Below are 15271 nucleotides of genomic sequence, written 5' to 3'. Positions count from 1 at the left end.
AGAGTTTCAGAAAAATGTTTAACCATAACAGCAAGTGAGATGAACTTTTCACATCGCAGGGACTGCCATGTCACCTGACCCAATTGTGGGCATCTGTTACCTCTTCACACTGGCATGCCTACAGTAGTGGGGAGTTGAGGCTCAGAGAGATTAAGTAACTAGTCCCACAGTTAAGTGCCAGAGTCCAGATCTGAGCTGGGGTCAAAATCCTGCTCCCTGTTTCACTGTCCTGGCTTCTAAGGAGAAACTGCTTGTGGGCCTACACCTCTGTCAGCTCTATAAGAGGCTAAAAATGGGAGAACATTGATTTTCAATTATTTACAAGCATTCCCTAATGATCTAGAGAGAAGGAAAAAATGAAAAATGGATAAAGCGATCTATATCTCATTCTTTCATAGGCTCCAGATAAACATCATATCACACCTCTTCTGTCTGCCGTCTATGAAGGTCATGTTTCCTGCGTGAAATTGCTTCTGTCAAAGGTGAGGTCAATTGCTGATTTTTATTGCTTTTTCTATTGTTTTTTAACTGTTCAAGCTAAGTAATTGGTTATTAATTTACTTAAATTTTGTGTGGTATCAGGGACAAAAAAATTAGAGATAACAGCCAAAATTGAAGTCTCGAGAAGTGTTGCTCGAAAGAGCTGATTAAGTTCTTGGTGGGTAAAGAGGCGGGGCTAGGAAATAAGTCAACACAGTCTCCTTCATCAAGAGTATCTTACAGTTTTTTAAAAAAGTTAGCTGAACTAGACTTTGTACTTAAAAAATGTTGTCCTGTGCTAGTAATAGTTTGCAGACTGGTGCCAGAGTCACATACCACATTTTGAATAACTTTGCCTTTGAAATTTGTAAACTTCTTTGTCTGTAGTGATCTTTCTGAGCAAGATTGTTGAGGCAGATTGCTGTAAGGGCTCTACCAGTCATTTGGTTTCTTGGTGTGATTGAGATCATGGTACATTTGGAGTTTTCCGGTGTTTTGTCTTTGATTACAAGCTCTCAAATGAAGGTCAGAGTCTAGCCTTAGAAATTAACCAGTCAGTTGCAACCATTCTAGCTGTATTAGATGGAAGCTGCAAATGTTGGAAGACAAGAAATCGTCATAAAATAAGGCACTCACATTACTCCCAAGATTATCTTTTCATGGCCATATTCTGGAAGATGTCCATAATGTTTAATTTGGAATTTTCAAATAAGTCCTGCTAAAAGAAGCAAGAAAGAATTAGAAATAAAATGAGTAAATATATTTGAAGCATTTTGCACAGTAGCTGACATATAATAATAGTCAATAAATAGTAGCTTTTATTATGTTTAAGACTAAAGAGGGTTTTATGCTTCATAGATTCAGTTTCAGTAGAATTTGGAGAACACTGGGAAAGAAAGTAGTACTTTTGTTCCGACACTTTATTGACAACTTTTCAAGGGTACTATCTGAAAGCAGTTAACTCAGGTCCTTTAAAATTAGGGGGTTTTACCCATACCTTCAGCACAAATACTAGATGTCTTGAAATGTGTGGTGGTGGTGGTGGTTTTTGGGAAGTTAGGGGTAATTTTTAGATATTATATACCATACTGATATAAAAACCCAAAATGAAGGAACACTTTATTCTTTGCCACTGTAATGGATCCAGCATCTGTGGTAGGATGTGGTCATGAAGATTTCCAGCCACTGTATCTTTCTCCTGTCTTCCCATCCCCCACACCCATGTAAAGATTAAAAAGAACCTTTGAGAACTATGGATAATTTCAGCCTTGGGGGAATATTTTTGTATTGTGTTAAAAATTGGTTGTCGCAGGCTACAAATATTAATTTACAATTCATGGAAGATTTATTTAATTGTAATATTTTATTGGTTAGGACTCTTTATTGCAAGTAACTAAAGCAAGCTTAGACAGGCTCAAGCAGTAAAAGAGATCATGTTGACTCACATAGTTCTAGGTCAAGGCACAGCTTGTCCGTGGGTTTAAGCCACGTGACCAGCATCTCATTTCTCTGTGTGCCTCTCTCAGCTCTCTTCCTCAGGGTTGGCTTAATTCCCCCACCTCAATATATCTTCTGAGTGTAGACCAAAAGAAATAGCAATACTGTATTATATTTGAGAGTTGCTTAGAGCTTAAAAATTCTCAGAGGAAAAAAAATTTTAAACTATGTGAGGTGATTTTTATTTAAACTTATTGGGGTAATCATTTCACAATACATACACATGTCATTTTGTTGTATACCCTAAATTATCATTAGTATTATACTATCAGTTATATCCCAATTACAAATTAATAAGTCAGAATACAAACAAGAAATGAATGACTCCTTTCTCCCTCTTTCCATGACCTTTTCTACCTAGCCAAGGGTTTTTGTTCTCTGAAAATAAAAACCTCCATGGGATCCTTTTTTAGCTTAGGGCTCTGGTCATTTACCAAATAAGGTACCCCTAAGCCAGCTCTTTATTTGTAGCCAAATCTCAAACGGTAGGTCAGAACTGTATTTCTTTCTGATAAGCCTTTCTTTCCACCTAGGACAAACAAAACAAGAAGTAATTATTCTTAAGATAGCTGGAGCACAGACCATCATTCCATATTTCTTATTCCCCAAACACTATGCTTTAGGTCATTAAGACCTTAAATCTTCTACTTAAATAAGTTCCTGAAAAGCTGGCTTGATTTGAATGTATGATAAGCCATTATATGTTATCCCAGAAGGGTCTTTATATATATATATATATATATATATATATATATATATATATACTATATTGTTGAATTATTGGTTATAAGTTGAGTTTCCTGACTTTAAAGTTTAAAGTAGTTTTTAAATTTTATTTGTGCCTGTAATATTGTCCTTTCATTATATCCAAGCCTTAATTCTTGTAGCTAAATAAGTGACATTCAGCGGTGGCTTTATTGATGGCAGACCAATTGTAACCATGTAGAGCTGTTATTTTAGATGAAAGAAAGATTTTCTTTCTATCTTTTTGAAAGCAACATATTACCTTTCTAAAGCAATGTAATACAATGTAGTGTTGTTTTTCCAAAATTAATTATGTTGATTTTATTTTTGCATAAGCTTTTTAATGGATACCCAGTAGTTCTGTTAACAAAATTTTTAAAGGAGGAAATTGTGCTCTTTCAAAAATCCTTAATTAACTAAAATAAGGCTATTCCAGTGCATTTGTTTAAAGTCCAGAGTTTATATTATGTAATCTGGTTTGTCCTGCTTTTTATCAAAATTAGAATCCTTATCAATTACTATGAATTTATTTGAAAGTACATAGTTTAGAAGTTTCCAGATTTGTTGACAGCTCTAATATACAACTGATTCTTGAACAACAAAGGTTTGTATTGAACCAGCACACTTACATGCAGATTTTTTTCAGTAGTAAATGCTGAATATACTGCACGATGCCTGGTTGGTTGAATCCACAATAATGCGGAGTAACCACAAAAACGAAGAGTCAACTATATTATTCTACTGGTATATCATTAGCATAAGGGAAAAGTCAAAATAATATTTTAAAACTCAGTGTGATCACAAATAATGGTAAAAACAAAATCAAGCTATGCCATTTACTGGACAATTTTTATTTTAATGCAGTGGAAGATGAAATTATGACACAAGTAGGAATTTAAGATGTTTAATTCTTTATTATTCATATTCATATATTATCCATATAGCAAAAAAGGAAGCTAACATCTATGGAAAATATAATCTTTGTTTATGTTTATCTCCAAATACATAAGGTGACCATAAAGGAAGTTAAGCAACTTCTAACAGAAAGTGACGGAATCAAGAATTTTTTCCAAGATATGACTCCACACATGTTCTTTCTCCTTCTTGAGAGTTCCTTTTCAGACTTATCATCATGGACAGTTAGGAGAAATGATTATATTTCTGCAGGTAAAAGCTATTTGGCCTGATTTTTTATTGTTACACTCATGATTGAAAAAAAAACTGTAGAGATCAACACTTGTAAGCCTTTCACTTCAAGACTGAGGTCTGAGCATATGCCAAGGTATCCCCCTTTAATTCTTGGATGATAGAAAAGAGGTTTTTTAAAATAAATGAATCGACATCTGCTTTAGACCATAAGATGGGATTCATGAGACAGTAACTTATCCTTGAGAGACAGAAAGCAGGTGAGATAAAGTTGAAGAAGAAAGCGTTCCCAAACATAAGCAAGACCAGACTGTTAGAAGTAGGAGTCGATCCAAGGCAGCTCAAAGCCCAGAAGTGGTCAGCACCCTTGAGCAACAAACAAGTGAACAAATTAAACCCAAAGGAGAAGACTGAGATGTAAAAAGGAATAAGCAAGAAATTACTGTGTGAATAAAAACAAATATTGAAATATAAAATGACATGAATGTTTAAAAATATAAGCTAAAACTATAGAACTACTAAATAATAATAAGTTTCAAGGGAAATGAACAAAACTCCTGGTACTCACCAAATCCAGAGTACATGAGAAGCAGTGGTAAAACTGGGGAAAGGAGACAGATGAAACAGATTAAAAGTTCAGGCTCCAGAAGCATCCTGGTGAACAGAGTAGTCTCAGGGAGTAAGAAGCCACGTGAGGGTATAAAGCAGAAGCGCAGCTGCCCCACAGTCACTGAAAAGACCAAACCTGACAGACTCCGACCTCATGTTATGGAAGCAAAAACAGACCATGTGAGCACCTGTCATTCTAAATTGTGATTATCTCACAGTTGAATAAGATTCCTTTTTTTTTTTTTTTTTTTTTGCCTGAAAAAAAATCTTTAGAGGAAACTTTTGGAATAAAAGATACTTAAAAGATGTATAAAAATCTGACTAAAATCTCAAATGCCTGAGTAATAGTAATGTTGCAGGCACACATTATGTAGAAGAGAGTTAATCACAAAATGGTGCTCTTGAACTGTTATAGCTGATGAATTCGTAAGTCTAAAATTCTTTTTCACAGTTACATATAATTTGGCAGCATCTAATTTCTGTGTGGTTAAAGAAACAGTTCTCTGTGAGAAGTAATTGTTTGCCTGTAACATTAATACACTATCAGGCTACACATTTCCTCTAATCTAGTATAGTATTTAATATATATCAGATTTCTATATTTATACTTACTAAAATTCTTTATAATTTATGTAATTCTTTTGATAATAAAAGATTTTAAGACATCTCCTTGTTAATTCTAAGGAAAACTGTTTCTAAATAATCCACTCTAGGGTATTGTGGGGAAAAGGGAAATACTTAACATCAAAGTAAACATTTAAGTTTCCTATCATTTAGAATTCAGACAGATAAGCATTCATTACTCTAGTGTGTATTTATACTCTGTCCCTTAGATGCTATATACTGCTATTAAAAATGACCACTCAACCTCCTATTAAATAAGAATTCTTTTAAACAAATAAAGAGAAAAGGCACCCTAGCATGAGAGAATCACAAATCTTATAAAATTAAATGAGTTTTTAAAATATAATTACTATTTTATTCTTATAGAATCAAACTGACAATATACTTGTTATTATAAATTCATTTGTTGGTAGAGACATTTAGCATACTAAGCTATATCTGAGAGAGAAAAGTCCAAAATAAACTTGGCTTTTTTGTTTTCCATTATTTCTCTGCTTTACACTGTGTCAGAAAATTTACCTCCTTAGGGTACCTCCTGTAACCTTTCAAGAGAAATATGTAACCACTGATGTTTGTGCAACTCTGATGCACAGCTGATTCAGACCACTCCATGTTCATTGTGTGGATAAATGAGTGAAAAACAGATTTATTTTACTCAATGGCCTTCCTTTTATCCCTGGGTCGGGAAGATCCCCTGGAGAAGGAAATGGCAGCCCACTCCAGTATTCTTGCCTGGAGAATCCCGTGGACGGGGGAGCCTGGTGGGCTATAGTCCACAGGGTCGCAAAGAGTCAGACAGGGCTGAGCAACTTCACTTTCACTTTTCACTTTCGCTTCCTTTTATAAAAAGGAAGTTAAAATGATTAACATCTTATGTACAACTGCTGTAGAGAATAAAAAGTACTAAAACTCAGAGAATAAAAGTACTAAAACTGCTCTTATTAGAAAACCATCTTACCTGATAACGTTGAAGATTTTGCCCAATGTGTTTTCTATGCTGTACTTGAAAAAACTTAAGCAGCCAGCTGATAATAAAATTTGAATGTCCCTCTCAAATACCAGCATTGTCAAAAGAGGTGTCTGTGGTACAGATTTTGCTGCTTGAATTCAGAAACAAGGTACAAGGGCTTAGGAGTCAACCCCTTTTCAGCTTAAACAAGTAGATGTGTGGTAGATACAAACATTGTTTTACTCAAATTACTCACTATTCCACTCCTGGTAAAATCTAAACAGTTTCGCATATTCTCAAAGCACACATATTATGATTATTGCTTTAACCCCCAAAGTTCTTTTCCATGTAACATGGGCAAGTTTAGTTTCAAAAAAATTTTAGGACTAGTGACCTACAAAGAACTGAGCAATACCTTTTCTGAATTGCCTTATTTTAAGAAACTGCATGAGGAAAGAACTAGCAGGCTTGATATAGCTAGAAAAGTACCCCCCAGATACTGTAGAAACCAGTTGTTATACCGGTTTTGATACACCTTACAGATCTCATCCACAAGTATGTCCTTTGTAAGCTTTTTGTTTTTTTACCTGTTTAGCTCTTCCAGACTGAAGTGCATCATTATTTTAGATAGTTTGTCAGTGACATAAAGTGTGTGCTGTGATGTGACACACCTCCAAGTTTGGCTCTTAGTTCTTTTTAATAACTTTGTGGCTTTAAATAGATTCCTCATCCTCTCAGCCTGAGTGTTCTCTTCTGAGACATGGGGCTAGTACTTACCACATAGAGTTGATGGGAAGGTAAATGAATTAACTCCTAGTTAAAATAGTACTTATACCTAAGAAATGTCATTTAAGTGCTTTACGTATATTGATTCATTTAATCTTCACAGTAATCCCATGATGTGGGTACGATTTTTAATCCCCCATTTTACGAGTGGGGAAACTGAGGCACCAAGTTTGGGAAGCTTTCCCAGGATCGCACAGCTCGTTAGGAGGAGAATGAGGATGCAAGCCCAACCACTTTAGCACCAGAGCTGTTACATAAGAACAAATCCAAGACCATTATATATGCACCTGAAAATGAACTGTAGTCACTGTCTCCAAATGAGAAGTACAGTGAAACGTAGAATGACTCATTGCTCCTGGGGTGGAGAGGGGCTTCATTTGTTAGGTTTTGTTATGTAAATAGGTTGGGGTGGCTACTTTTCTCTTTAAGAGTTAATCGAGGTTATAAGAATCAGTTTTTTATTTTTTTCAAACTAAAAGGTTAAAATAGCAACACAGCCCACCACATAAATTAGAAGTCCTCGCAAGTATTGTCGTTCATACATGCCATTTCCTGTTGCTTGTTTAGCACACTGTTTAGAGAGGCAGACGGGGTGCACGGCCCTGAAGTTAGCAAAGCAAGATTTAACACCTGGTCCTATGACTTCCCCGGGTTCAATTCCTGGGTTGAGAAGATCCCCTGGATAAGGAAATGGCAACCCACTCCAGCATTCTTGCCTGGAGGATCCAATGGACAGGGGAGCCTGAGAGGCTACAGTCCACGCGATTGTCTGAGTCAAACATGACTTAGCGACTAAACCACCACCTGTGACTTCACAGCCAATAAAGCACAGTTAGCAAATAATTAAAGACTGCGACAAATCCTCTAAGAGAAGTGGAGTTCAACTGTAACAAAACTCCTGCTACAGAGATTTAAACAAGAAAGTGGCTTCCCCTTTTTATGACTGAATAATAGTCCACTGTTTAATTCTTATTTTTAAGAGAGAATAACAGAATTTTTTGATGTAGGACTTTCTGCAGAGATCATGTAAGCCTTACCATTTTATTTACAGATTGTTTTGGGGGGTGGGCAAGAATACCACTCCCTTCTCCAGGGACCGAACCCAGGTCTCCTGCACTGTAGGTAGAACGCTTTACAGCCTGAGCTACCAGGGAAGCCTTATTTACAGATTGTAAAGCAGATAAAACCTCTGCAGAGAGGTTAAGGAACTTGCCAAAGTTACACAGCTACTTTGGGGTAGAACTGGGATTCAGTCAGGTTCAGTATGTCCCTGGTCCACACTATCTGCTTGGTTTTTTTGGGGTTTTTTTTGAAGTGTAGCTGCACGGTGTTGTGTAAGTTACAGGTGTATAGTATATTTCTTTAAATTGACGTATAGTTGATTCACAATACTGGGTTTCATGTGTACAGGAAAGTGATGTGGTTATACATGTATGTATATCTGTTCTTTTTAAAATCTTTTCCTTTATAGGTTATTAACTGAGTATAGTTCCCTGTGCTGTACAGTAAACCCTTGTTCATATATGGCAGTGTACATCTGTTACAGTGTATCCCTGTAACCCTTTGGTAACCACAGATTTTTTTCTGTGTCTGTGAGTCGTTTTGTTTTATATGTAAGTTCATTTGTACTGATTTTCAGATTCCACATGTAAGTGATACCATATAATGTTTGTCTTTGACTTGCTTTATTTAGGATAATCTCTAGGTCCATCCAGTGATTCACAATTTTTTAAAGGTTATATTCCATTTATAATTATTATAAAATATTGGCTATATTCCCTGTATTGTACATTATATCCTTTCCATTTGTGACAACATGGACCTTGAAGGCATTATGCTGAATGACATAAGTCAGACAGAGAAAAATACCATATGATCTTACTACGTGTGGAATCTAAAAATTCACAAATACAGAGAACAGATTATGTTGATGGTTGCCAGAGGTGGGAGGGTTCAAAAGGCACAAGCTTACAATTATCAGATAAATAAGTCCTGGGGATGTAACATACAACATGGGAACTATAGTTAACAATACTGTATTTCACATCTGAAAGTTGTTAAGAGTAAATCTTACAAGTTCTCATCCTAAGAAAAAAAGATTTTGTAACTCTGTGTAGTGATAGATGTTGACTAGTCTTATTGTGGTAATCATTTTGCAGCATATCCATATATCAAATCATCATATTGTACACCTAGTGTCATGTTCTGTGTCACTTGTATCTCAAAGAAAAAGTGACCTGAAGGTGTGACAGTCCAAGACTGAGTGACTGGCTGCCCTTGTCCTCAGCACTCACTCTCTCTTCTCCCCTGTCTTCCCTAGTCCTTACTGTCTCAAGGCGACTAAGGATTCTCTCGTCCCTGGGGCTTTATGGAGAAAGAAAGCTGTCCACAGCAGAGGCCAGCTCTGTGCCAGACGGCCACTTACAGCTTTAAGGGAGTCTGGGGATTCAGTTTCTTCTCAGCGTCTGTAGGGGAGGAAAGCACAGGAAAAAGGGGGGTTGTACTAGACTTTAGATAAGCCAAGCTACAGTGTCTGCCTTGAAGTGTGGTCAGCAACATGCCCTTGCATACAGGAGGAGAGAAGCCAAGCCACTCACTGTCTGGAAAATTCCAGAAGGGCTTCACACAGAATAACAGTTGAATAAGAGTTAGTCGAGTGGTTTAAAGGGAGAGGACAAAGAATTGCTTTGTTCCTTTACATTTTAAGAGTCCTGTGGGACATTTAATACCAGATACATTCATTCAGGCATTCATTTTGTATTTGATTCTGACCCACTTTCTTTCCAAAAGTGAGTTGAATATATCAAACCATGGTTGCTAAGTTTTTATTTAGTGGTTATATAGTGGTTATTCTATAATCAGTGGTTATATTCTAAGGTTGTAAAACAGTGTCTAGCAACATACAAAGAAACATCCACCGAAGTGTTGTGTGTGTATCTGTATCTAAATGCTAATTTTTTAATTAATTGATAAATTTTTCATAGAATACTAAGCAGCTGTGTTTCAAACAGTTGATCAGCATAGTTATAATTATCTTCACCACAAAAGCCTTTTGTCAATATAATGTCAGATAACCTCAGTACAAGTTTAAGAACGTCATTCTTAAAATGTTACTAATCCAGTTTTTTTTGACCTGTTTGTCCAGATTAAGAACTGATGGTATAAAACAGAATTAGGCTCTCTGAAGTAAGTAGTAGATAAAGATACCTCTTGTTGATTCATGCCAGCATACCTTATCTTTTGGCTACATTGTAAGCTATTCTGTTCAAGGGCAGAGATAGTATGACTTTAATTTTTTTAAAACATTTCCCATAGTCAATGACTTACTGTCAAATAATACCATTTGCAGCAACATGGACGTACCTAGAGAATGTCATACTGAGTGAACTTTTAAGTCAGGCAGAGGAGGTGAAATAGCATATGATATCCACTATATGTGGAATCTAAAACGAAATGATACAAATGAACTTACGTACAAAGCAGACTCACAGACTTTGAGGACGATCTTATGGTGGACAGGGCGGTGGGGAGAGGGTCGGTTTGGGATGGACATGTACACATCGCTACAATAAAATGGATAACCGCCAAGGACCGACCTCACAGCACAGGGAACCCTGCTGTGTTACCCGGCCTGGGCGCCAGGCGAGCTCTGTGAGAATGGATGCGTGTGCGTGTGTGACTGAGTCTCCCTGCTCACCTGAACTGACACAACATTGTTTGTTATCGGCTGCACCCGAATACAAAATACAAGGTTTAAAAAATAATGTGTGATTATCTAAAGCTGTAACTTCTGAAAATCAAGGAATTTCTTATGAGGCCTTAAACGTTTTTTACTCCCTAAATGACAAATGATCTCTCTTTCTGCTGAGGCCACTTAACTTGGCCATAGCAGCCTTCTCATCCTCCAGGAAACTTGACCACAACCTGAATCATGCTGTAAATGTAAGCAGAGGAACCTAGTTCTGATCTAGTCTGTCATTATATATAGTAATAGTCTATATCAATTAATTTTAAAAGCATTTATATAGTATCATTTTATTGCCTGTTAGACACTGTGCAAGGCTTTGTGAATTTAGAGACTGTTAAGCTTAGTACTGCTGTCAACCTATTTGGTAAAATGTAAAACAAGGGCATTAACATATTGTGATTGTTGTGGCAGGAGTTTATATGTAACAGCAGGGATCTAAAGGAAGGAGAGGTCACATGTGCTGGGAGTCAAAGGCTAGTGTGATATAAATAAGAATGTCATTACAACTTCAGGGAACACAAATGTAGCTTCAAAAAGCAGTTGACGCTTGAGTCCTCAAAACTTAGTGTCCAGGAATCTAATAGAGAACTGGATTACCTTTCAAAGCAGAAGCATTAGTGTGAGAAAAGTCACAGAGGCAAGAGAGACCTGATGTGTTAATGCGCTAGGGTAAGGGAAGTTGTTCAGCACAGCTGCAACATGGGATTTAGCAAGAAACATGACTAAAGAGGTGGGTAGTAAGCGGATTATACCTTATGTATCATGTGATTTATCTTGCTTTCTTCTGCGAGGATACCATTAAAGGCGTTTATGTAGGTGAGTATTACGATCAGACTGGAATTTTACAAAGATCACCCAACAGATGTATGGAGTCTGAATTGGAGTAGCATGAAAATTGAAAAAAGAAACTATTGTATTAGAATTTACATATGAAAATACTGAATGGAGATAGTAGCAAGGATAGGTGAGAAATTTTAAGAACATTATTATCTAAAGACTTAGTGACTGATTACATGTGAAGTAAGCAAAAAAAAAAAAAAAACAAAACAAAAACTGCATAGGATCTCCACATTTAACATGATAGAGAATACTCCAGATGAAGAAATAAGTTTGTTAGGAAACATTATGGATTCACTTTAGGAAAGGCTCCATTTATAGTATTTCTGGGACCAAAGTAGGTAAGTCTCAGTGTGTGTGAGTGGGGGGGAAGGCCTTAAAGATCAGGATAGATGTTCAAAATGAATATATAAGTCAGAAGTTTAATCATGATGTGGATGAGATCAGGCAAAAGCATACTGAGCAAGTGGTGAAGATGCCTGCCAAAAACCAGAACCATGGAGAATCCAGCATTTAAATAAAGTTGAGAGAAAGTAAAGGGGAGGAGGGTGGGGTGGAAGGAGTAAGGAGGAGAGGCAGGCTAGACAGAATTTGGAGATAATATTCCAGAGTATTTTCAGGACAGCATAGGTTAGGGTGCAAATTGCCTTTCATGTCCAGTCCTTACTCTTCCTTTTAAAAAGAGAACCTTCATGTTTTAACTTGGTGCATACGTGGCAGCCCAGCTAGTCCTTTTATCTCAGTTTGCCTTGCAGTGGCTGGGGCTTTGTGTCTAAGTTTGGTCCGATGGGGTGTGCACAGATGATGTGTGCCATTTCTAGATCATCACCTAAAGTATGAGGCCACTTGCCATGGACTTTCATGCCCACATCCAGCAGGCTGGAAGCAGATGTGGAGGTGAGCACACTAAGCATTATTGTTCTGTGAGAGAGAAATAAGTTAACTTAGTTTAATCCATTGTGTTTTAGTCTCTCTTACAGCAGTTTAGGCAAACTGGAACAAATAGGATCAAGAGTTGTTATTTGTAAATGAACGAATAGGACTGAGGAAAAACTCAGCTGTGGATATCCCGATTCTGTCATTGAAGAGGGGTGCACAGGGTTTTGATACTGGAACAGTAGAAGCAAAACTAATCTTAGTAGTCTGCCAGGTGCCACAGTGAGCAGTGTTTACCCAGAAGTAATTTTTTTTAATTACATTTATTTTAATTGGAGGCTAATTACTGTACAGTATTGTGGTGGTTTTTTGCCATACATGTGTCCCCCATCTCGAACCTCCCTCCCTCCCCATCCCATCCCTCTGGGTTGTCCCAGTGCACCAGCTTTGAGTGCCTGCCCTGTTTCATGCATCAAACTTAGACTGATCATCTATTTCACATATGGTAATATACATGTTTCAATGCTGTTCTCTCAAATCACCCCACCCTCACCTTCTCCCACAGATTCCAAAAGTCTGTTCTTTATATCTGTGTCTGTTTTGCTGTCTTACATATAGGGTTGTCGCTACCATCTTTCTAAATTCCATATATGTGTTAATATACTGTATTGGTGTTTTTCTTTCTGATTTCAGTCTGTATACTAGGCCCCAGTTTCATCCACCTCATTAGAATGGATTCAAATGCATTCTTTTTAATAGCTGAGTAATATTCCATTGTGTGTATGTACCACAACTTTCTGTACCACAACTTTCTTATTCATTTGTCTGCCAATGGACATCTAGGTTGCTTCCATGTCCTATCTATTGTAAACAGTGCTGCAGTGAACACTGGGGTACATGTGTCTCTTTCAATTCTGGTTTCCTTGGTGTGTATGCCCAGGAGTGGGATCGCTGGGCCATATGGCAGTTCTATTTCCAGTTTTTTAAGGAATCTCCACACTGTTCTCCATAGTGTCTGTACAAGTTTGCATTCCCACCAACAGTGTAAGAGGGTTCTCTTTTCTCCACACCCTTTCCAGCATTTATTGTTTGTAGACTTTTTGATGGCAGCCATTCTGACCGGCATGAGATGGTACCTCATTGTGGTTTTGATTTGCATTTCTCTGATAATGAGTGATGTTGAGCATCTTTTCATGTGTTTTTGAGCCATCTGTATGTCTTCTTTGGAGAAATGTCTGTTTAGTTCTTTGGCCCATTTTTTGATTGGGTCATTTATTTTTCTGGTATTGAGCTGCTTGTATATTTTTGAGATAATTCTTTGGTTTCAGTTTTTCACCATTGAGGTAATGTTTGTTGTGGGTTTATCATATATGGCTTTTATTATGTTGAGGTATTTTCCTTCTGTGCCTGCTTTCTGAGGAATTTTTAATCATAAATCAGTGTTGAATTTTGTCAAAGGCTTTCTCTGCATCTGTTGAAATAATCATGTGGTTTTTATCTTTCAGTTTGTTAATGTGGTGTATCACATTGATTGATTTGCAAATATTGAAGAATCCTTGTATTCCTGGGATAAAGCCCACTTGGTCATGATGTATGATCTTTTTAATATGTTGTTGGATTCTGTTTACTAGAATTTTGTTGAGGATTTTTGCATCTATGTTCATCAGTGATATTGGCCTGTAGTTTTCTTTTTTTGTGTGGCATCTTTGTCTACCCAGAAGTAATTTAAGCATTGTTTTTATATTTTAACTGTAAAATCTATTAGTATTCAGAACCAGATAGCTTTACTAGTGAGTTCTACCAAACATTTAAAGAAGCATTAATATCAGTCCTTCTCAAACTCTTCCCAAAAACATCAGTACAGATGGGACCACTTCCAATCTCATTTTACAAGGCCAGCATTTCCCCATCTAAAACCAGACAAGGATGCCACAAGAAAATTGCAGGCCAGTATCACTGATGAACATAGATACAGAAATCTTCAACGAAATGTCAGCAAACCAAACTCACCAGTATATTAAAAGGTTCATGTTCCATGATCAGATTATTCCAGGGACACAAGGATGATTCAGAATCTGCAAATCTATCATTGTGATATAATGCAATAACAATGAAGGATAAAAATCATACGATTATTTCAGTAGATACAGAAAAAGCATTGACATAATTTAACATTAATTCATAATGAAAACACTCAGTAAACCAGATGGAGAGGGAATATACCACAGCATAATAAAGGCTGTATTATGATCACAACCTGTATATCATACTCAACTGTGAAAAACAAAGCTTTTCCTCTAAGGTAATGAACAAGATGAGGATGCCCACTCACACCACGTATTTAACATAGTACTGGAAGTCCCTAGCCAGAGTGGTTAGAGAAGAAAAGAAATAAAAGGTATCCAAATTGGAAGGGAAGAAGTAAAATGTTCTCTATTTGCTGATGACACAACATATATTATAGAAAACCCTAAAGACTCCACTAAAATAACTGTTAGAACTATTCACCTAATTCAAGTTAAGTATCAGGATATAAAACCAATATCCAAAAATCAGTTGTGTTTCTATATACTAATAACAAATTATAAGAGAATTTAAGTTCCACTTAAAATAATTGCATCAAAAAGAATAAAATACCTAGGAGTAAATTTAACCAAGAAGGCAAAAGACTTGTTCATATGCTGAAAATTACATTGATGAAATATATTGCAGAAGATGCAAATAAATGGAAAGATACTCTGTGCTCATGCATTGGCAGAATTAATATTGTTAAAATGTCCATACTGCCCAAAGAAGCTTTAATGCCATTTCTATCAGAATTCCAATGGCAATTTTTCTAGATTAAACAGTGCTAAAATTTGTACGGAACCACAGCAAATGCTGAATACTCAAAGCAATCTTGAGAAAAAAAGAACAAAGCTAGCGGTGTCACACTTCCTGATTTCAAACTATATTACAAATATGTAGGAAGCAAA

General features: G+C 36.5%; 1 protein-coding gene across 1 annotated transcript in view; it reads left to right on the top strand.

Moving 5' to 3' along the window:
- The window catches only part of MTPN (myotrophin), a 72998-nt gene that overhangs the window by 48531 nt on the left and 9196 nt on the right, over positions 1–15271 (top strand). The window contains exon 3 of the mRNA XM_065939084.1: positions 399–482. Coding sequence (XP_065795156.1) covers positions 399–482 — 84 coding nt within the window. The remainder of the gene's footprint in view (positions 1–398; positions 483–15271) is intronic.

Source organism: Muntiacus reevesi, chromosome 6 (genome assembly GCF_963930625.1).
Source record: "Muntiacus reevesi chromosome 6, mMunRee1.1, whole genome shotgun sequence".
In the NCBI taxonomy this organism is placed as follows: Eukaryota; Metazoa; Chordata; class Mammalia; order Artiodactyla; family Cervidae; genus Muntiacus; species Muntiacus reevesi.
The sequence above is the reverse complement of the archived record's forward strand: the minus strand, read 5'-3'. Positions and strand labels throughout refer to the sequence as shown.